The sequence below is a fragment of the Castor canadensis genome, chromosome 17, assembly GCF_047511655.1.
Source record: "Castor canadensis chromosome 17, mCasCan1.hap1v2, whole genome shotgun sequence".
NCBI lineage: Eukaryota > Metazoa > Chordata > Mammalia > Rodentia > Castoridae > Castor > Castor canadensis.
Window position 1 is genome coordinate 23,349,395 of NC_133402.1, and position 24,372 is coordinate 23,373,766.

The following is a 24,372-nucleotide window of genomic DNA, read 5'->3' on the forward strand; positions in this document are numbered from 1 at the left end:
CTCACCCAGTGCCTGGGGTGCATTCCTCTGGCCTGTTTTTTTCTTTCTGTAAATGACATCTCATCTTCCAGGCTTGCCCATGTGGCCTGGGCTTGTCACCTGATAGTCTCTGGGAGGTAGCACTTGTAATGTGACTTCCAAGAGACAGGAAGTAAAAGTTTCCTAGCAATTAAGGATCATGCTTGAAACTGACATTGAATCACTATCTCTAATCCTATCAGTCAAAAAGTCACATGGCCTGCTTGGGTTCAAAGGCATAAGGAGACAGACTCCATCTCTTGATGGAGGTGGAGAAGGTCACATAAACATGCACGTGGAATGGGAGGTATTATTGTAGCAGTCTTTGGAAAATGCATCCTGCCTCAGTAAATATAGTAACACTAAAAATCTTGGCCTTGAGCCTACCTTCAAATCCTGGCCCTGCCATTATCAGCTGTTTAACCTCAGACAAGCCATTTAGTTTCTTAATGCCTCAATTTCATCATATGTAAGATGGGGATAACCACTGGGCACCAGTGGTTTATGCCTGTAATCCTAGCTACTCAGGAGGCAGAGATCAGGAGGATCGATGTGTGAAGCCAGCACCAAACAAATAGTTGCAAAACCCTATCTTGAAAAAGCCCAACACAAAACCATATTCTATTATATTTTTACAGATCAGGATATTAAATTCTGTAACTTGACTTGCCCAACACAACACAGCTTAGTGGTAGACATAGGAAATCAATCTGTTGCCAGCATCAAAGTGGAGAGTCTTAAGTGGTAGAGCGCCTGCCTAACATGAGTGAAGCCATGAGTTCAAACCACAGTACCACTAAAAAAAAAAAAAAGGAGATAACACTATCTGCCTCATGTTGTTAGGAGGATTTGATAAGAAAATACTTACAAACTGCTTGTAGTAGTGCCTGCCAGATAGCTAGTACTGTATAACTTCTCATTAAGATAATAAAATAAAATGTATCACTATTTCAAATAATAGTTCCTACACTGAATGTACACACTATCAAATCAAAATGTTTTTTCAGAATATTTAAATGTCACAAGCCCAAGAGTGAGTCAGGCTTAACAATGGAAGTCCTAATTACCCAAATTATACACAGAACTTTAACATGTAATTATATAACATAAAAATGGAAGTAAGTACTATTGCATGATACGGATTCTACTACACAAGCTAATGTACCAGTTGTTTTGAGATTAGTAGTACAGAGTCACACTCAAAGAATTTTCTAATTGTTCTTGGCTCTGCATATAAATCAAGCATTCACAGGTGTGGGTCTATTTTACTTTTCTTGATATTTAGAGATGACAGAGCTGGTGTTGTCAGCCCCATAACAGCTGTGACCTTCTTGGGGATACAAGCAGTGACATAGGGCCATGCAGGGCATTTTGGAGCCACAATTAGGATAAGCAGCAGAGATCTATTGTTTTTTCTTCCTCTCTGTGAGGCCAGGGCTCTGGCTTTGTCTCATAACTCACATACCTTTCTTGAGCACACATTAGCAAATGGCAAGTGGTATCCTAAGTGGATAGTCTAAGGTACGCCTAGGCACTGGACATCTTTGTACAAATACTAGGACTTCCAGTGGTCTTCCATTCCATTCCAGAGGAATCTAGGGACAGATTCTTGTCACTCCAGCCATGGACTAGTTCATATGGGAAGTTCAAAAAGGTTCTTTTGTGAGAGACTTGAGCAAATTAAACAGGATAAAGATGTATAATTAAGCTCTCTGTTAAAATACAGAGAAAGGAACCAAGAAACTTTGTAAGATATGATAACTTCCCCATTTTTCACCTAAGGTTGAAATTCAGTGATTTTTCTGTTCTCACTATCGAAAATTACAACTCACTCAGCCATGCAGAGCACTCTCCATCCCCTTCTGCTTTACTTTTCTCTATAACACTTTTCATTATTTTATATATGATACATTTTGCTTATCATCTGTTTCCTCCCAGTAGAATATAAACCCCAAGATGATGGGGATTTTTCCTGTTTTATCCTATGCATGTAGAACAGTACCTGGCAAATAGTAGGCTCTCAAGAAATATCTGTGGAATGTACTGAAACCAACTCTGTCTTCATTGAGACCTTCTACTGGCAGGTTATAGTTCAACCACTATGCCTGCTCCTACCCTTCTGTTTCACTTTCAGCTGTGTTTGATGAGTGGAGAGATTATCCAGATGAGCCCCAAGATGAGTCTGATCTTTGAGCCAGCAGACCTTGAGCAGGCCTCCCCAGCCACCGTGAGCAGGTAAGTCAGGGTGACTAGCACCTGGAGGGAAGGCCTGGCCCACTAACCCTAAGTAGGATGGGAGTGCTAAACACCCATGAATGTGATTAAGGTCTACCCTTAGACCTTAGTCCACCCACATCTTTTGTTCTCTTAGGCTTGTCATAAAATTAGTCTTCAACCCATACTGCTGGTGTAAATCTTAAATCTAGCTAGCCCTTTGGAAAAGGATTTGACGTTATCTACTCAAGTTGAACTTTAAATTGCCCATGACCCAGCAATGTTGCTCCTAGCTATGTACCTAAAAGAGATTCTTACCCATGAATAATAGGAGACCTATAAAAGAATATTCATAGTGGTACAGCTAATAATAACAAACACTTGAAACAACCTAAATGCCATTACAGGGATGAATTAATGAATTATAATATAATTTTAAAAATTGTAATATTTGTATTTATCATGCAAAATTAATGTGCTGCCCTGATATGGATAAATCTTAGGAAATAATTAAGGATAAAACCTAGGGTAGGCACAATGGCTCACACTTGTAATCCTAACTACTTGGGAGGTGGATATTGGGAGGTTAGTGGTTTGAGGTCAGCCTAGGGGGAAAAAGTTCATAAAACCCCATCTCAACTAGCAAAGGCTAGTACATTTATGCTAAACAGGAAGCATAAATGGGATTGTGATCCAGGCTACCCAGGCATAAACTTGAGACCCTATTCAAAAAATACCTAAAGCAAAAATGGCTTGGGGTATAGCTCAAATGGTAGAGCACCTACCTAGCAAGTGCAAGACCCTGAGTTCAAACCCCAGTATGGCAAAAAAAAGAAAAAAAAATCCTAGCAATATTTTGCATTAAAGCAAGATATTATGTACAACATAGTATCCCTACTAAATTTTTTTTTAAAAGACGTGTATGGGGGCCAGGCATGGTGGTATGTATCTTTAATCCCACTTACTTGAGAAGTATAAATAGGACTCTTGCAGTACAACACTGGCTCTGAGCAAAAGCACAAGATCCTATCTGAAAAACAAACTAAAGGCAAAAGGACTGGGGCCATGGGTCAAGTGGCAGAGGCCTCGTCTAGAAAGTGGGAGGCCCTGAATTTAATCCCTAGTATCACCCTTCCCTCCAGAAAAAAACACTGTAGGAACATACAGAATGCTATAAAACTATAGGAGAGGGAATGAAATCAAGATTCAAGATGCTGTATTACCTTATGTGGGGGAGCCCAAGGGAATAGGATGAGAGATCATATGGTTGGATGAAGTTTATTGTCGATGTCCATTAGGTTCTAGCATAGTGCTAGAACTGACTACAGTAAATGCGCAATAAATGTTAGCAGGCCGTAGTGAAAAACAAGAGATAACCTAGCCTGATTCGTTGTTTGTGTTCCAGGTGTGGGATGATCTATATGGAGCCCCATCAACTAGGTTGGAAGCCCCTGAAGGATTCATACATGGATACTCTGCCCTCCAGCCTCACTGAGGAACACAAGGAATTGGTGAGACCCTCGGACCATTTTACTGTCACCCCACCCACTCCACTGCCATTTCCCTACTCATCTTAAGGACTCTGTAGGCACATTTTTTACCTTCACAGTTCCAAGGCAAGAAGGAGCCGAGGGAATTCCTTGTTTGTCCCCAGATATCTTATTTCATGGCTGTTTGCCATTTTTCCAACTTTTCTCCTTCATGTGGTGGGGAGGGGCTGGTGCAGTCAATTCTCCTTCCTCTTCTATCTTTTCAATCATTCCTCAGCTCCCCAGTAGAGAAACCCAGTGCTGAGAAATGTTCTTTATAGTGTCATTCCATTGTCCCCTGAGCAGAGATGTCTTTAGAAGTTGCTCTAGAGGCAGATCATGTCCTTCTGTTCTGTCATTCCCCACCCCACTAGCCTACCCTCTACCAGGACAGATCTTGGACCAGTTAAAAGTGCCTTCTTTGCAGCTACAACAAATGACCAGTGATGAATACTTTCTTCTTGTCCTGAAAGAGACAGGAAAATTCAGGCTCTGCAGGGCCCTGACTACACTCTCAGACCAGGGAACAGAAAGGGAGAGACTGTGTTTGTGGTGTCTCTTGTCCTTCCCTGCAGTAGTAGACATTCTTAGAAAAGCCTCCACAGAGGAAGCCAAGAAGGGTTGCATTTACTCCACATGGAAACACTGTAGGGGATTGTGTAGGATACATGTATAGGCCTATTGTGTGTATACATGTATAATATATATGATCACATGCATTTATATAAGTACCTGTCCACATACATATCCAGGAACTGATTGTTTGTTCTGTCTGTCTGTCTGTCTCTCTCTCACTCTTTCTCTCTCTCTCTCTGTCTGGAATCTGCCAAGACCCCATGCTATAAAGTCCTTCAGGGACTCTCAAATGCCCAGAGCACAAAGTCCAACTCCTTAACAGGTCTTGGGATAACTTGAGCCCTGCCCAACTTTGCAACCTCTTCACTGATTCTCTCTCTCTAGCCCCAGCTCACTATCCACCAGACATCCTGTCTTATTTCCATTGCTATTTTCACCACCTCAAGGCTTTTGCACATTTTATTTTTCATACAGGAAATCTTGTCCCAATTCATCTCATAAGTAGCTCACCTTGGTCATCCAGGTCACAGTATAAAGGGCCCTTCCTCTAAGAAGCCTGACTGGTCCCTGACTGTCCTTGTTTAAGCCCTTCCTGATATTCTCCATTGTAACACTTTCGTTTCCTGATAACATGTTCCATGATCTGCATCTTATTTATTTCCTTGCTTGTTCAGTCATTTATTGTCTTCTCTGCCTCTCAGATTGGGAGTTAGCAGGGTCCTTGTCTGTGTTGTCTGCCATTTATCTCCAGTACTGGTTACTACAATGCAATTAATAGATGTTCAATAAGTATTTGTTTACTGAAATAATACAGATGCTCCTCAACTTAAGATGGAGTATGTCTTGATATACCCATCACACATTGCAACACCATACACTGTAGAGTATCTGTTATTTCCCCTGGGATCACATGGCAAACAGGTAGCTGTGGCTGGCTGCTGCTGCCCAGCATCATGAGGAGGGAATATTGTCACTGTAGCCCAAATAAAGATCAAAATTTAGAATTTGAAGTATTTAAATCTTGAAGTACTCTCATAAGTAATCAGTAATCTTACCAACATCTCCAGCTTTCTGAGAAAGACCAAGCTCTTAAGAGTTCAGACCCTTTTAGATAATGTCTACAAATCTCACAAAGCTTTCTACTCTCAGGTCAATGACATGTTCATGTGGCTTGTTCAACCCTGCCTGGAATTTGGTTGCCTTCAGTGTAAATTTGTAGTCCAAACATCTCCCATCCATTTGGCCTACTCAATGATGAGACTGTACTCCTCTCTGCTTGGTAAGTGCCATGTGAGGACTGGATGTGCCTTGTCTTTTTTTTGTCTGCTTTCATCCTTCTTTTGTCCCTCTTGAGTTATAATGAGACCAACTGTGTGGTCAGGAACAAGCAAACCTTGAATTGCAGAGAATGGAGTTTCGTGGAAAGAGCCCATGTGTTTTGTCCTGATCTGATACTGATTTCTTTTGTTCTTGTTCTTTTGCAAAGTACCCTATCCTTCCTTTGCCTAAGGTTCCTCATCTACACAGCAGTAGTAACAATTCCTGTCCCTATTTACCTGGCAGGAGATGAATTTAGATAATACATGCAAATATATCTCAGAAAAAATATTCTGGAGAGGTTAGATTGACTTCAACATAATGCATGTACAGGTATAATACCAAGGCAAAAATCCCACTGACAATGAATAGATACCTAAACAATGAAGAACAAGAATGAAAAACAGGTCACACTTCGGGAAGGGCACTAATGAGAGGGGAGGATAAAAGAAGGAAGTAAATAAGATGAATGTGGTTGATGCATTTTCTGTACAAGAATGAATATAGAATATTTAAACCTGTAGAAATCACCATAAGAGGACCAAGATAGAAAGGAGAATAATGCAGGGAATGAACCAATTTTGGATGTAATACTTATATACATGGAAATGTCATAAAGAAACTTCCTGTATAGCTATCTTAAACAAACAAAAAATGTCCTTTTTAAAAAAAAAAAGGAAAGGAAAGTAAAACAGGTCCTGTCTGGGGGTTGGTACCAGTGGGAGGGAGAAGAGCATAAGGAAAGGGTGAGGGAGGATAAAAATAAAAATGGTGGAAATACTATGTATTCGTGTATAAAAATGGAACAATGACACCTATTGAAACTGTTCTAAGAAGGGAGGGGGGATAAAGGAGAAGGATGGAGGGGGTGAATAACTAAGATATATTGTAATTACTTTTGTAAATGTATCCCCAGTACAACAATAATATGCTAATAAAAAAGAAAAATATTCTGAAAAAATATAAGAAGTTTTCAAATATTAAGAAAACCAACATAAAAATATGAGTGTACAAAGCACATAAATATACTGCAAGAGAACAATCACACTGGTCTCCAAATCTAGGGAATTTCTTCAGGACATTTAAAACAATGCTTTTGTGATTTATGTACTTCCCAAGGTACAATCATATATCTCCATAACTGTTCCACACAAATCAGATTTCACTGAATTCTATTGCAAATGGCAAAAGAGAACCTTTATTAGATGCTGTTTCTGTTTCCAGATGGCACTTAACTCAAACTCAAGACTACTCTTCTTTACAGCTTCTGATACTTGAACATATTTTCTCAGCTCATTTTCTTCCAAAAACATTGTACATATAAACAAAAAAAACCTTGCACATAGCTAACAATTAAGTAGAGAATTTCTAAATGATATTTGATTTTTTAAAAAATTAAAAATTTAGACTTTCTTAGAAATATACCAATTATGTGCCATGCCATATATTTGTATTTTTATTTGTAAATATTGCATATTTTCCCAAGCTCCATCAACTATTCTTATAGAGTGTCTCTGAAGAAAGAAGACACCAGGATGAGAAATAGACCACTGTCCTGAGTGATCTCATCTTTTGCCTTCTCAAATCTAAAACAGTGAAATCCCTCAAAAATAATCAAACGCACACAACTAATAAAACTGGAGGAGATTCCAAGATGGCGGCTAAAGGTAGGAAGCAGAAAGTGACCCTCCTATAGTGAAATATTGGAGAGACGCTGGAGACACACTTTGTAGGCATAATCACTGAGAAAAGGCATAACTTTGACCCCTCCACATCTCCAGCCGGTGCAGAGAATCTCCACATTAAACTGAGAAAGGAGGAGGGCCCCTGGTGCCCATACAGCTTGGGAAGACGTGGACCAGGTGAGCTTCGTGGTACCACGGTACCCCAACAGACAAGCCTGGGCCAGAGCAGCATAGCCCCCTGGACAGACTGACCTCCACCCGGGAAAAAAAGAGAAACTGAGTAATAAGCAATAAGAACAGTTAAGACACGCTGGAAAGAGGGTGGGGCGCCCTAAGCGCTGAAGATTGGGGGAAGGGACCCCTTCCCGGGACTGTAAATAAACAAGCCGGGTAGGCCGGAGAGCCTCTGGCGGGAGCAGGGCGCGCACCCACCAACCAGGAGCGGGGAAGCTTGTGAGAATGGAGGAGGGAGGAAAACTCCACAGGAGAGAAGGGAAGACCCACTTCCCACGTGAACTGTAAATAAACACCACGGCCGGCAGGAGCAGCAGCACTGCCCAGTAAGCAGGAGCAAGAAAGCTGAAAGTGGCAGTGGGAGGAAAACTTCAGAGGAGACGGGGGAAGACCCACCTCCCACAAGAACTGTAAATAAACACACAGGCCTGACAACGCGGCAGCAGTGTCACATTTCCCAGTGCTTGGAAAGGGGAAAGCCTGTAGCAGAGGCTCCCGCACAGGAGAACTCTGAGCAAACAAAGCCTGTGGGACCAGGTGAGTGCTAGCTCACCCCAGAGATCTGCATAAGTAATGCCGCCAGCTACAGGCTGAGAACAGCAGGCAGGCAAGCCACAGTTGCAGATACCACTCTCAGAACTGCCTCCAGACGCTTTTTTTTCTTTTTCTCCCTACCTTTGATGAGAGAACAACCGAATTACACCTGCAAGCCGAAAAACTTACTGAAACTGTATTGCATTTGAACTTGGGACACTTGGTGGGGCTTTTGTGTGTGTGTGTGTGTGTGTGTGTGTGTGTGTGTGAGTGTGTGTGTGTGTGAGTGTAGTTTTGTTCTACTTTATGCATCCCCTTTGATGAGACAACTACAGAACAACATCTGAGGCACCAACTCCAGGACTGGAGATTGAGACGGACACCCAAATTATTAAGACTGAAACTGCATTGCATATAAACTTGGAAGGTTTTTGTTTATTTTTTCTTTTTAATTTTCTATTTTCCATTTTATTTTAATTTAATTTTATATATAGATAGTTCTTTCATTTACTTCTTTTTTATTTTTTTTAATCTTTGATTTTCAATCCTCTCTCTTTCTCTAATGTCTGTTCAGCTTACTGTCGATTAGTACACTAACACTCCCTGTTTATACCTTTGAAACTCTCTTGTCTGATACCTTGCTCTGCTTTCTCCCTCTTGTCTGTATATTTGTTTTCCCCTTTTCTTTAACTTCTTGCTTTCCATCTCAGCTCACCCTTCTATTCTAAATATTACCACTGTTCTTATTACAAGCTAGAAAATACTTAATTGCACACAGTACAGGGACAGTAACAACACCAACGACAATGACGGGAAGACAGAAAAAACAGGGAAACCAGTTTCCCCACAGCAAAAAATTAGTACAGGAACCAGAGGGGAATGAAGAGAACAAAAACTCAGATCCAGACTCCAACAAAATGAAGATAAACTATGCCAAAGGACCCAATGAAGCCCACAAGAATAATTTAAAAGAAGACATACTACAAGTACTCAATGAGAATTTTATAGAGATGATACTGGATAGGGTCAACCAAAATGTACAGGAGACACTCAAGAAATTCCAAGACAATAAAAATAGAGAATTTGAAAAAGCAAAAGAAGAAATAAAGGAAACCATAGAAGCACTGTATAAACACCAAAGTGAAAGAGAGAACACAATGAATAAATGGATAAATGAACTCAGGACAAAAATAGACAACATTAAAGAAGAAAACTGCCAGGATATGGAAAACCTCAGAAAAAAGAACGAAACAGAACTGCAAAACAAAATGGAAGGCCAATCCAGCAGAATAGAACAAACAGAAGACAGAATCTCAGAACTTGAAGATGAAATGCTAATTAAAGAAAAAACTGAAGAACTATTAATTAAACAACTCAAGACCTGTGAAAAGAAAACGCAAGAACTCACTGACTCCATCAAAAGACCAAACTTGAGAATCACGGGCATCGAAGAAGGAGAAGAGGTGCAAGCGAAGGGAATGCGTAACATATTCAACAAAATAATAACAGAAAATTTCCCAAATCTAGAGAAAGATATTCCCATACAAATGCAAGAGGCCTCCAGGACACCAAACAGACCAGATCAAAATAGAACTACTCCACGACATATCATCATTAAAACAACAAGTTCAAAAACTAAGGAAAGAATATTGAAGGCTGTAAGAGAGAAAAAACAAGTAACATACAAAGGTAAACCCATCAAAATCACAGCAGACTTCTCAACAGAAACATTAAAAGCAAGAAGAGCATGGGGTGAGATCTTCCGGGCACTGAATGAAAATAACTTCAACCCGGGATACTCTACCCAGCAAAGCTATCATTCAAAATAGATGGAGCAATAAAAGTCTTCCATGATAAGCAGAAACTAAAACAATATGTGACCACAAAGCCACCATTACAAAAGATTCTGCAAGGGATCCTGCACACAAAAAGTGACACCCAACTTACCCATGAAAAGGCAGGCAGCACCAAACCACAGGATAAGGAAAAGCAAGACAGTAGGGAGTAACACCAAGTTAGGTACACACAATCAAACCTTCAAACAACTAAGACAACTAAATGGCAGGAATCACCACATACCTATCAGTACTAACGCTTAATGTTAATGGACTTAATTCACCCATCAAAAGACACCGTTTGACAAAATGGATTAAAAAAGAAGATCCAGCAATTTGTTGCTTACAGGAGACTCATCTCACCAACAGAAATAAGCATATGCTTAGGATGAAAGGCTGGAAGAAGATTTACCAAGCCAATGGCCCCCAAAAACAGGCAGGAGTAGCAATACTTATCTCTGACAAAGTAGACTTCAAACCTACATTGATCAAACGAGATAAAGAAGGACATTCCATACTAATAAAAGGGGAAATAGACCAAAAGGAAATAATAATCATCAATCTGTACGCACCCAATGTCAACGCACCCAATTTCATCAAACATACCCTGAAAGACCTAAAAGCATATATAAACACCAACACAGTGGTTGTGGGAGACTTTAACAACCCATTATCATCAATAGATAGGTCATCCAAACAAAAACTCAATAAAGAAATCCAAGATCTAAAATATGCAATAGATCAAGTGGACCTAGTAGATGTCTACAGAACATTTCATCCAACCTCTACACAATATACATTCTTCTCAGCAGCCCATGGAACCTTCTCCAAAATAGATCATATCCTAGGGCACAAAGCAAGCCTCAGCAAATATAAGAAAATAGAAATAATACCATGCATACTATCTGACCACAATGCAGTAAAAGTAGAACTCAACAACAAAAGTAAAGACAAAAAATATGCAAACAGCTGGAAACTAAATAACTCATTACTTAATGAAGAATGGATCATCGATGCAATAAAACAGGAAATTAAACAGTTCCTGCAAGTCAATGAAAATGAAAACACAACCTACCGGAACCTATGGGACACAGCTAAGGCAGCCTTGAGAGGAAAGTTTATAGCCATGAGTGCATATATTAAAAAGATTGAAAGATCCCAAATCAATGACCTAATGATACATCTCAAACTCCTAGAAAAACAAGAACAAGCAAATCCCAAAACAAATAGAAGGAGAGAAATAATAAAAATAAGAGCTGAAATCAACGAAATAGAAACCAAAAAAACCATACAAAGAATTAACGAAACAAAAAGTTGGTTCTTTGAAAAAATAAACAAGATCGATAGACCCCTGGCAAACCTGACTAAAATGAGGAGAGAAAAAACCCAAATTAGTAGAATTAGGAATGCAAAAGGGGAGATAACAACAAACACCATGGAAGTCCAGGAAATCATCAGAGACTACTTTGAGAACCTATATTCAAAGAAATTTGAAAATCTAAAAGAAATGGACAGATTTCTAGATACATATGATCATCCAAAACTGAACCAAGAGGAAATTAATCACCTGAATAGACCTATAACACAAAATGAAATTGAAGCAGCAATCAAGAGTCTCCCCAAAAAGAAAAGTCCAGGACCTGATGGATTCTCTGCTGAATTCTATCAGACCTTTAAAGAACAACTGATACCAACCCTCCTTAAACTGTTCCACGAAATAGAAAGGGAAGGAAAACTGCCAAACACATTTTATGAAGCCAGTATTACACTCATCCCAAAACCAGGCAAAGACACCTCCAAAAAGGAGAACTATAGGCCAATCTCCTTAATGAACATTGATGCAAAAATCCTCAAAAAAATAATGGCAAACCGAATTCAGCAACACATCAAAAAGATTATTCACCACAACCAAGTAGGCTTCATCCCAGGGATGCAGGGGTGGTTCAACATACGAAAATCAATAAACGTAATAAACCACATTAACAGAAGCAAAGACAAAAACCACTTGATCATCTCAACAGATGCAGAAAAAGCCTTTGATAAGATCCAACATCATTTCATGATAAAAGCTCTAAGAAAACTAGGAATAGAAGGAAAGTTCCTCAACATTATAAAAGCTATATATGACAAACCTACAGCCAGCATTATACTTAACGGAGAAAAATTAAAACCATTCCCTCTAAAATCAGGAACCAGACAAGGATGCCCACTATCTCCACTCCTATTCAACATAGTACTGGAATTCCTAGCCAGAGCAATTAGGCAAGAAGAAGGAATAAAAGGAATACAAATAGGTAAAGAAACTGTCAAAATATCCCTATTTGCAGAAGACATGATCCTATACCTTAAAGACCCAAAAAACTCTACTCAGAAGCTTCTAGACATCATCAATAGCTATAGCAAGGTAGCAGGATATAAAATCAACATAGAAAAATCATTAGCATTTCTATACACTAACAATGAGCAAATGGAAAAAGAATGTATGAAAACAATTCCATTTACAATAGCCTCAAACAAAATCAAATACCTAGGTGTAAACCTAACAAAAGATGTGAAAGACCTCTACAAGGAAAACTATACACTTCTGAAGAAAGAGATTGAGGAAGACTATAGAAAGTGGAGAGATCTCCCATGCTCATAGATTGGTAGAATCAACAGTAAAAATGTCGATACTCCCTAAAGTAATCTACATGTTTAATGCAATTCCCATCAAAATTCCAATGACATTCATTAAAGAGATTGAAAAATCTACTGTGAAATTTATATGGAAACACAAGAGGCCACGAATAGCCAAGGCAATACTCAGTCAAAAGAACAATGCAGGAGGTATCACAATACCTGACTTCAAACTATATTACAAAGCAATAACAATAAAAACAGCATGGTAGTGGCACAAAAACAGACATGAAGACCAGTGGAACAGAATAGAGGATCCAGATATGAAGCCACACAACTATAAGCAACTTATCTTTGACAAAGGAGCTAAAAATATACGATGGAGAAATAGCAGCCTCTTCAACAAAAACTGCTGGGAAAACTCGTTAGCAGTCTGCAAAAAACTGAAACTAGATCCATGTGTATCACTCTATACCAAGATTAACTCAAAATGGATCAAGGATCTTAATATCAGACCCCAAACTCTTAAGTTGATACAAGAAAGAGTAGGAAATACTCTGGAGTTAGTAGGTATAGGTAAGAACTTTCTCAACGAAACCCCAGCAGCACAGCAACTAAGAGATAGCATAGATAAATGGGACCTCATAAAACTAAAAAGCTTTTGTACATCAAAAGAAATGGTCTCTAAACTGAAGAGAACACCCACAGAGTGGGAGAAAATATTTGCCAACTATACATCAGACCAAGGACTGATAACCAGAATATATAGGGAACTTAAAAAACTAAATTCTCCCAAAACTAATGAACCAATAAGGAAATGGGCACGTGAACTAAACAGAACTTTCTCAAAAGAAGAAATTCAAATGGCCAGAAAACACATGAAAAAAATGCTCACCATCTCTAGCAATAAAGGAAATGCAAATTAAAACCACGCTAAGATTCCACCTCACCCCTGTTAGAATAGCCATCATCAGTAACACCACCAACAACAGGTGTTGGCGAGGATGCGAGGAAAAAGGAACCCTCTTTCACTGTTGGTGGGAATGTAGACTAGTACAACCACTCTGGAAAAAAATGTGGAGGCTACTTAAAAAGATGGACATCGATCTACCATTTGATCCAGCAATACCACTCTTGGGGATATACCCAAAAGACTGTTACTCCAGAGGCACCTGCACATCCATGTTTATTGCGGCACTATGCACAATAGCCAAGTTATGGAAACAGCCAAGATGCCCCAGCACTGACGAATGGATTAAGAAAATGTGGTATCTATACACAATGGAATTTTATGCAGCCATGAAGAAGAACGAAATGTTATCATTCGCTGGTAAATGGATGGAATTGGAGAACATCATTCTGAGTAAGGTTAGCCTGGCCCAAAAGACCAAAAATCATATGTTCTCCCTCATATGTGGACATTAGATCAAGGGCAAACACAACAAGGGGATTGGACTATGAGCACATGATAAAAGCGAGAGCACACAAGGAAGGGGTGAGGATAGGTAAGACACCTAAAAAACTAGCTAGCTTTTGTTGCCCTTAACACAGAGAAACTAAAGCAGATACCTTAAAGCAATTGAGGCCAATAGGAAAAGGGGAACATGTACTAGAGAAAAGGTTAGATCAAAAAGAATTAACCTAGAAGGTAACACCCACGCACAGGAAATCAATGTGAGTCAATGCCCTGTATAGCTATCCTTATCTCAACCAGCAAAAACCCTTGTTCCTTCCTATTATTGTTTATACTCTCTCTACAACAAAATTAGAAATAAGGGCAAAATAGTTTCTGCTGGGTATTGAGGGGGGGGAGAGGGAGGGGGCAGAGTGGGTGGTAAGGAAGGGGGTGGGGGCAGGGGGGAGAAATGAACCAAGCCTTGTATGCACATATGAATAATAAAAGAAAAATGAAAAAAAAAACTGGAGGCTGAGCTTGAATGCACATGTAGCTGACTCCAAAGCTCTAAGTTTCTATCTATCAATGCTAAAATGCAAGAACAAGGTCTTAAGATGACTAACACTAAATGCCTTTTATTTTGAAATAATTTTAGACTTACAGAAAACTTGCAGAAAAAATACAGAGAATATAGAGCTTTCACCTAGCTTTCTTGAATGCTAATATCTTTTATGGACAAGGTATAATTACCAGAACAAGGAAAATTGCTACTATACTACTAACTAAACTGTATACTTTATTTAAACATCACCAGTTGTTCCACAAATGTCCTTTTTGTGTTTCAGGATCCAATTTGAAATGCCACATTGCATTTAATTCTTGTATCCCTAGTCTCCTCCAGTCAGTCATTCCTTGCCTTTGGTAACCTTGCCACTTGATAAGTAATGGCCAGTTATTTTGTAGAATGCTTGTTAATTTGTTTGCCTAACGTTTTCTCATGATTAGATTGAGAAAGAAGTGGTTATACATATATCTTTTTACTAGTGAAGGCTGTAACTGAAGTTAACTTTGGTTAGAATCTCATTTCTCTAGCATCCCATCATGTTACTGTTGTTTTTCTTTACATATTGTAAATAGCTTAGAGAAGATATTTGGAAACTATGCAAGTATCCTCAAACTTATACCCATTCATTTGAGTATTTATTGGTGCATCTTGCCTATTGCAATTATTATGGTGTTTACTTAATGTTAATTTTCTATTTCAATTTCTATTCCTTCTACATTTCTAATCAGAATTCTTCTAGAAGAAAGAGATACTCTTCTTCCTTATTAAATTATTTATTGATCAGAGTATGTACTTATATTTATTTTATTCTATAGGTTATAACACAGTGTTATAATTATTTGTTTTGTTATTTAAATGGCTTTGACCATTGGAAGCTCCTTCAGGTTGCCTACTGTGTTCTTTCAGTATGTCTCTATTCTTTCTCAAACATGACTTTATTTTCTGACACTACAGTTTGCTTGTGCTCTCCCTGGTTCACCCTGTAATCAACCACTTCTCTAAGCAACCCTGTTTATATTGAAGACTAGGTTTTAGAAACAAAGACATGGGCACTAGAGGTGTTCACTGTTACTGAAGAGGAACTTCAGATACTTGTATGTGCTGCAGTGGAGAAGAGAAGGAGAGAAGGCAGTAAGGGACTAAGACTGAAAGACCCAGGTAATAAAAATGCAAGACTCCTGGGCAGTCTGGGTATAAGGAAAAAGCCTTTGGTGGGAGAATAAGAAAGAGGAATGATAAAGGGAAGGGGACTTCCTTTTAGACTTTGGATTTGGGCTGGAGCTCAAATGGTAGAGCACTTGCCTAGAAAGCACAGGGCCCTGAGTTCAAATCCCAGTACTAGAAAGGAAGAAAGGAGAGAGAAAGAAGGGAGGGAGGGAAGGAAGAAAGGAAAAGAAAAGCTTTTTCTTTCTTTTTTTTTACCTAAAAGAGGGAAGTCTTCTTTACCACTTAGTTACCCAAAGTAGCAATAATAAGAAATATTGCACCACCAGGAAGCTCATTAGAAAAGGAGAATCCTGGACCAACTAAATCTGAATCTGCAATTTTTCAAATTTCCAGGAGATTTTTGTGTGTGTTAGAGTTTAGAGCACACTGGAAATGTGGTGAAGAGCTTGGGTTTTAGAGTGAGGCAGGTTGAGACCTAGATCTTAGCTTCATTATGTCTAAGCTGCATAATCCATGGCCTGATTCATCTGTAAAACAGATTCATCTATAATGGGGAATCATCTATAAAATGATTCATTGATTCATCTACAAAATACAAATAACCATTCCTCTTTTATAAGTTTATCATGTAAGTTAAATAAAGGTGAAAATGGACAGAGAATATTCTATAAAGATGGTGGAGTAGGAAGCACCAGGACAGTTTTCCATCTGGACAACAACTGAAATGTCAAAACCTGTCTGATGTAACTATTTTGGAAGTCTGAAATCTATTCCAAGGTTTGCACCTTTCTGGGGAAGGCTTGAATAATAATTCATTTTGGCCAATTTCATCTGTAGCATGGTAGTAGCTATCCTTCTACAACCCCTCCAATGCTATGGCAGGGCCTATACATTTGTTCTAGGAGTAGCTTGCACATAGGTTGAGTCAGGGTGAACAATAAGGACCTTATCCTCCAAGTATCAGGAACCTATGTTCCAACTGCTGGGTGCTGCTTCTGTTCTAGAGGTGCAGACACAAGCAAGCAGCCATTATTGCACTCTACCCCCATGATTGCAAACCCCATACCTTGGAATAAAGTGAGTTCCAGGAAATATTTAAAGGGTTACTACCCTTCTTCTGCCTTCATTTTTCTCCTTTTCCACTTTTAGGAGCTAGACATTTAAGGACTAGGGCATTAAAAAAATAACCTTATAGACAGAAGAATGTATAAAATCAACACAGATCACCAAGAAAGAATATAATCTCAGAAGAAAGCTAAGAATACTTTAAGTTTATACCTCAGTATGACCCCCTAGGGAAGATGGAGCTGCTAAAAGAAATGAATAAAACTACCTTGACATAAGAATAAGCCAAATATGAAAATCCCACAGCAAACATTCTCAACATGAGATACTGAAAATTCTTCCTCTTTGATCAGGAACAAGGCAAAGATACCTAAGCACTAGAAGTTCTAGCAAGAGCAATTAGGAAAAAAAGAAAAAGAGCATCCAGATTGAAAATGAAGAAGTAGAATTACTTGTTTGCAGATTATTGTATAGGTGAAAAAAATCCCTAAAGATTCAACACAAAAATGATAATAATAAATACAAGAAAGTGTCAGTATACAAAATTAATTCACAAAAATCAGTTGTATTTCTATACACTAAGAATGAATACTCTGAAAAGAAAATTAAGAAAACCATTTCATTCACAATAGTGTCATATAGAATGAAATAAGTAGGAATTAACAAAACCAAGAAGGTGAAAGACTTCTACAATGAAAACTACAAAACAGTGCTAAAAATGTAAAGAACACATAAATAAATGAAAATATATCCCATTTTTAAGATGTCAGTACTTCTCAGTCATCAACAGAGTCAATGTGTCACTGTCAATATCCCACAGATATTTTTTGCAGAAATAGAAAAATTCAAACCAAAATTCATATGAAATCTCTTCTTTGTGTGCTTGCTTCATTGTTTTTGTTTGTTTATTTGTTTGTTTGGAGACAGGATCGCCCTGTGTAGTTTAGATTGGTGTCAAACTTGCTGTGTAGCTCAGGCTCGCTTTGAATTTGTAGTCCTCCAGCCTCCCAAGTGCTGGCATTACAACACATACTACCATGCATGGCCCCCAAAAAATCTTGCAAAAAACCAGCGCTAAGGGACTAACATTTCCTGACTTCAAAATTTATTACAAAGCAGTGGTGATCATAACAGATTGCACGGGCATAAAGACTGACATGGAAGAGAATAGAACAGAAGTAGATCCTCTCACATATGGTCAAAAATTTTCACCCTATATTCACCAAATTATTTTTTAAATTTTATTTATTTTATTAGTGTAAATTAATTGTACAAAGAGGTTTCATTGTGATATTTATGTATATACATATAATGTACTTTGGCCAATTCCACTATTTCTATTACTTTCTTAACACCTCCCATTTTAACAGTTTTGATGGGTTTCATTACTGCTATTTTCTTACATGTATACTTTGATCATATTCACCCCCCACCACTCTTTCCTTTCCCAGTCCTGCCTTCCATCGGTTCCCCACAATAGTCCCTCTTTTATACAACAAATCACTAGGCTTTTTGGCAGTAATGGGGTTTGAACTCGGGGCCTTGCATTTGCTAGGCAGGCTTCTCCCACTTGAACCACACTGCCAGCCCTACAACTTGTTTTCTTAATTAGCATATATGAATTGTACAAAGTAAGGATTTATTATAAAAAACCCATTAGGTACTTTGGTAATATTCACCCCCTCTTACTACTCTTTCTCATACCTCCTCCACTCTCCCCATTTTCTCCTTCTGCATCACTAGTATCCCTGCTTTTACTTCCATGTCCTCCTTTTTCTCTCTAGATTCCATATATGAAAGAAAGCATTCAATACTTGTCTTTGTGGGACTGGCTAATTTCACCTACTATAGTTATATCCATTTTCCTGCAAACAGTGTAATTTCATTCATCTTCATGACTAAGTAAAGCTCCATTGTGTATATAGACCACATTTTCTTTATCTATTCATCTATTGAGAGTCATCTAGACTGAATAAACTGCAATAAACATTAGTACACAGGTGTATCCATGTAAGCTGACTTTGATTCTTTTGGTTCTATAATCGGAAGTAGTATGGCTGGATCATATGGAAGTCATATTTTTAATTTTGGGGAAAACTTCATACTGAGTTCCATAGTGGATGGACTAATTTTACATTCCCACCAGCAATTAATAGGGTTACTTGTCCTTCCACATTCTTGCCAGCATTTGTTGTTGTTTGTTTTCTTGATGATAGCCATTCCGACTGGGATAAGGTAAAATCTCAATGTAGCTTTGATTTGCATTTCCCTGATGGCTAAAGATGTTTTTCATGTATATATTGACCATTTTTACTTCTTCCTTTGAAGTGTCTGTTCAGTTCCATTGCCCATTATTGATTGAATTATTTGCTCTCTTGTTAATTTTTTTTTTTTTTTTTTGCAGTGCTAGGGATCAAATCTAGAGCCTCACACATGCTAGGCAAATGCTTTACCACTGAGCTATACCTACAGTGCTCTCTTGTTAATTTTTGAGGTGTTTATGTATTCTAGATTTTAATCCTCTGTCTGATGAAGAGCTGCAAAGACTTTCTTTCTTTCTGTATGCTGTCTCTTCACTCTGATTATTGTTCTTTTTGCTGTGCAGAAGCTTTTTAATTTGATGCAACATCATTTGTCAATTCCTGCTCTTATGTCTTGAACAATATAGTCCTATTCACAAAGTCCTTGCCTACTGAAGTGTTTTCTGTATGTTCTCCCATAATAGATTCAGAGTTTCAGGTCTCACACTAAGGTCTTTGATCCATTTTGAGTTGATTTTTGTACATTATGAGAGGTAGGATCTAGTTTCAGTCTTCAACATGTGGATAGCCAATTAAAGGGCCTTTTTCCAATGTGTATTTTTAACACCTTTGTCAAGAATCAGATGACAGGACCTGTTTAGGCTTATTTCTGGATCTTCTATTCTATTATACGATCTATAGGTCTGTTTTTGTGCCAGTAGCATGCTGTTTGTTTGTTTTTAACTATGGGTCTGTAGTATATATTGAAGTCAGGTATTGTGTTACCTCCACAACATTGCTCTTTTTTGCTCAGGATTGCTTTGACCAATAGGGGTCTTTTGTGTTTCCATGTGAATTTTTTCTATTTTTGTGAGAAATGACATTGGAATTTTGATGGGGATTATATTGAATCTGTATATCACTTTTGGTAATGTGGCAATTTTAGCATTATTTATTCTGCTGATTCATTAGAGAGGTTTTTCCACCTTTATAGTTTTCATTGTAGAGCTTTTGAACATCTTTGGTTACGTTTATGCCTAGGATACTTTTTGAGGCTATTGTGAATGGGATTATTTTCCTGATTTCTTTTTCAGTGAGTTAATTGTTGATGTATAGAAAAGCTACTGATTTTGTATGTTTTTGTATTCTGCTACTTAGCCAACAGTGTTTACCAGATCTAGGAGTTTTCTGGTACAGTCCTTAGGATCTTTTAACTTCTTCCTTTTCTGTTTGTATCCCTTTTATTTCTGTCTCTTATCTTGTTGTTCTGGCTAAGAATTGAAGCACTGAATTGAATAAGAGTGGTGACAGTGGACAGCATTTTCTTGTTCCTAATTTTACAGGAAATGAATTAAGTTTTTCCCCATTTAGAATAACGTTGGCTATAGATCTGTCATATATAATTTTTATTATGGTGGGGTAAGAACCTTCTATTCCTAGTTTTTTCAGAGCTTCTGTCTTGAAGGGATATTTGATTTTGTCAAAGACTTTTTCTGTATCTATTGAGATGATTTTGTGATTCTTATACTTTCTCCTGCTTGTATACTTCATTATGTTTACTGATTTGTGTATATTGAACCATTCTTACATTCCTGGAATGAAACCAACTTGATCATGATGTATGATCTTTTTAATGTGTTGTTAATTTTGTTTTACAAGCATTTATTGAGGACTTTTGCATCTAGTTCATGAAGGAAATTGGCCTATAATTTTCTTTTTTTGTCTTTATCTGGTTTGAGTATCAGGGTAATATTAGCTTTATTGTGAGTTTAGGAGTCTTTATTCCCTTTCTATGTTATGGAATATTTTGAGAAGTATTGGTGTTAATTCTTTAAAAGTCTCATAGACTTTAGTAGTGAATCTGTCTGGTCCTGGGCTTTTCTTTATTACAGGTTTATTACTATTATTATTATTATTTTATTCTCATTGCTCCTTATAGATTATTTGTATCTTCTTGGTTCAGTTTTGGTAAGTCATATGTGTCTAGAAATGCATCCATTTCTTCTAGATTTCCAATTCACTGGAGTATGTGTTTTCAAAATATTGCCTAATAATCCTTTCGAATTCAATGGTATCTGCTGTAATACTTTTTTCATCTCTAATTTTGTTAATTTGTGTCTTCTCTTTCTTTTGGTTAGTTTGGATAAGGGTTTGTCAATCTTGTTTATTCTTTCAAAGAACTACCTTTTTGTTTCATTGATCCTTTGTATTATCCTTTTAATTTTTATTTCATTAATTTCAGCTCTGATGTTTGTTATTTCTTTCCTTCTACTAATTTTGGAAATGACCAGATCATTTTGACTATATATATGTGTGTGTTCTAAGACCATTCAATGGGGGAAAAGACAGTATTTTCAACAAATAGTGCTGGGAAAACTATATATTTGCATGCAAGAGAATGAAGGTGGATCCTTACCTAATATCCTATAAATATGGATAAAAGTGTCTGAAGATAGAGCTAAACTATAAAACTTTCAGAAGAGTCAGGCACTGGTGGCTCACATCTGTAATCCTAGCTACTCAGGAGGCAGAGATCAGGAGGATTATAGTTTGAAGCCAGCACGGCAAATAGTTCACGAGACCTTATCTTGAAAAAAATCCATCACAAAAAAGGGCTGGTGGAGTGGCTTAAGATGTTGGTCCTGAGTTCAAGCCCAGTACTGCAAAATAAATAAATAAATAAAAATTTTAAAACTTTCAGGAGAAAACATAAGTTTCATGACATTGAATTTGGAAATAATTTCTTGTATTGACACCAAAACACAGGCAATAAGAAAAAATGGGCAAATTGAACTTCATCAAAATTGAAAATGTTTATGCATGAAAAGACATTATTGGTTTTGGGGAATGGCTCAAGTGGTAGAGTGCCTACCTAGCAAGCCTGAGGCCCTAAGTTCAAACTCCAATACTGAAAAAACAAAAAAAAATTAAAAAAAAGGGAAGTAAAACCCACACAGAAGGAAGGTGTTTGTAAATGCAAATACAAAAATGGATAAAGCACTTGAATAGACATTTCTCTAAAAAAGATATTCAAATGGCCAGTAAACATATGAATATAATCAACACCACTAATAACTGGAAATGCAAATCAGAGCCACAATTAGAGTGATACCACCTCACACCTACTAGGATGGCTACAAATCAAAAACAAAGAAAATGCTAGTGGGGATATGGAGAAATTGGAACTCATATACTGTAGGTGGGAATTTAACATAGTATGGAAAATAGTTTGGTGGCTTCTCAAAAAAAGGAAACATTGATTTACCATATGATTCAGATTTTCACTTGTAATAATACCTAAAATAATTGCAAGCAGGTGTTTAATCAGATATTTTTATACCCATGTTAATTTGGGTAGGGAAGCAACCTAAAAGGCCCATCAGCAGATGAATGAATCAATATAGTTTAGTATAATCACACGATGGAATATAATTCAGCCTTAAGAAGGAAAGAAATTTGGCACATGATACAGCATAGATGAACCCTGAAGACATTATGCTACATGGAAAAAAGCCAGTCACAAAATAACTGTGTGATTCCACTTCTATGATGCACCTAGACTCAAACTTATGGAGAAAGAAAATACAGTGCTGGTTAAATGAGGGGTGGCAGGAGATGAGGTCAAGGTATTGTTTAGTGGGTACAAAGTTCTGCAAGACGAAGAGTCATGGATATGAATAATGGCAATAGTTGCACAATATGATTATACTTAATAACACTGAACCATACACTTTAAAATGCTAAATTTTTGTTACATATTTTTCCAAAGTAAACAGTGTATGTGGTGAAATATCTGTTGTGTGATGGGCACTCAGCCAGTATCAGCCATGTCCAGTTCATACCTTTATATCCATAGCACATTGTTTCTTGGCCTGTGCTTCTTCCTTTTCACTTTTAGATGAAATTGAGAAAATAGAAGAGGAGGAAAGTGATTTATTTGAAGGTCTGTCAAGTCAACAGATCTTTCTCTGGCTGCAAGGACTCTTCCTCTTTTCCTTGGTATGGACTGTGGCTGGCACCATCAATGCAGAGAGCAGAAAGAAATTTGATGTGTTTTTCCGCAACCTTATCATGGGCATGGATGACAACCACCCAAGACCTAAAAGTGTCAAACTCACCAAAAACAACATCTTCCCAGAAAGAGGTAATTTCATCCTTGTTTATTATGTCCTGTTGTAATAGTTGGAATCATATGTCCAAAACCCAACCAAAATATGGGGACCATGTAATAAAAGCTAAGGAAGAATGCTTAGTTTTCTGAGTGGGTTCACTTCTTCAGAGCTGACCCATGTGTGTAAGATATAGGTAGTCCTGAAATCGGTTTTCTGGGCTATTTAATTGATTTTTTTAACTTATAAAAAGATAATAGTATAGTTTTATTTTTGTTTGGGGTGGTTTTTGTTTTATTTGCAAAAATTACCCATAATTCCATCACCAAACAGAATAACAAGTATCTCTAGTTTTTTTTTTTCTTACCCGTTGTTAGTCCTGTTCTGTGTGTTTATGTTTTATATCATGGTGATTATGACATTAATATTTCTTTCAATTTTGACATTATAGCCTAATATATTGAAATGTTTCCACTTTTGCTACATAATCTTCAAAACAATTACTTAATGGCTACAAATATTCTTTTATGTATGTGATACTGTTTACTAAAAGAAAGGTGTTTAGTTTTTGCTGTTTTTTCTATCATCCAAGTAATACATTATATAAAACTTAGAAAATATAGAGAAAAAAATAGAAGGAAATTAAAATCAATAATAATCTCATTATCCAGAAAGTTCACTTTTGTGGCTTTTTAAAGTTTTTTCTGTGTTTCTGTAACTTAAGGAAGATCATATATATGCTTTCCAAATGGCTTTACTTTTTGATTATAAAAAAGAACACATGAAGAGCCACGAGGGAACATCCACGGGTGACAGTTATGTATATGTAGGTGAGATTTGGATTACAGGAGTACATATACATTTGCCAAAACTTAGTGAAGGTAGCTTAAGATATGTGTATTTTATTGCAAATTTTATCCCAAAAGAAAAAAACCATACGAGCAAAGGTGGAGCCCTAGTTAATTATATGTGTGCTGAAGTTTTTATGCTTGAAATTTTATTTTGAAATGTTTCAAAAAAATAAAATGGATTAAAGGGTAGAAAGAAGGACAAAATGGTATGTGATAAAACAAGTAAAAAGCTAATGGTAAAATCTAGGAGATAGGTATACAAATGTGCAATGTTTCAGTGTTTATGCTTGAAATTTTTTCATGACAATAAAACAATCAAAGGGGGCAAGCATGGTGGCTCATGCCTGTAATCTCAGCTACTTTGGAGACAGAGGTAGGAGAATCATGGTCTGAGTTCAGTCCAGGGAAAAGAACAAGAACC

General features: G+C 37.4%; 1 protein-coding gene across 2 annotated transcripts in view; it reads left to right on the forward strand.

Annotated features, from left to right (window-relative positions):
• Dnah3 (dynein axonemal heavy chain 3) overlaps nucleotides 1–24,372 on the forward strand; it is a 201,749-nt gene that overhangs the window by 100,622 nt on the left and 76,755 nt on the right. For both annotated transcript variants that reach the window (XM_074059600.1, XM_074059601.1), the window contains exons 37-40: nucleotides 2,153–2,253; nucleotides 3,638–3,743; nucleotides 5,487–5,616; nucleotides 22,890–23,135. In XM_074059600.1, coding sequence (XP_073915701.1) covers nucleotides 2,153–2,253; nucleotides 3,638–3,743; nucleotides 5,487–5,616; nucleotides 22,890–23,135 — 583 coding nt within the window. The remainder of the gene's footprint in view (nucleotides 1–2,152; nucleotides 2,254–3,637; nucleotides 3,744–5,486; nucleotides 5,617–22,889; nucleotides 23,136–24,372) is intronic.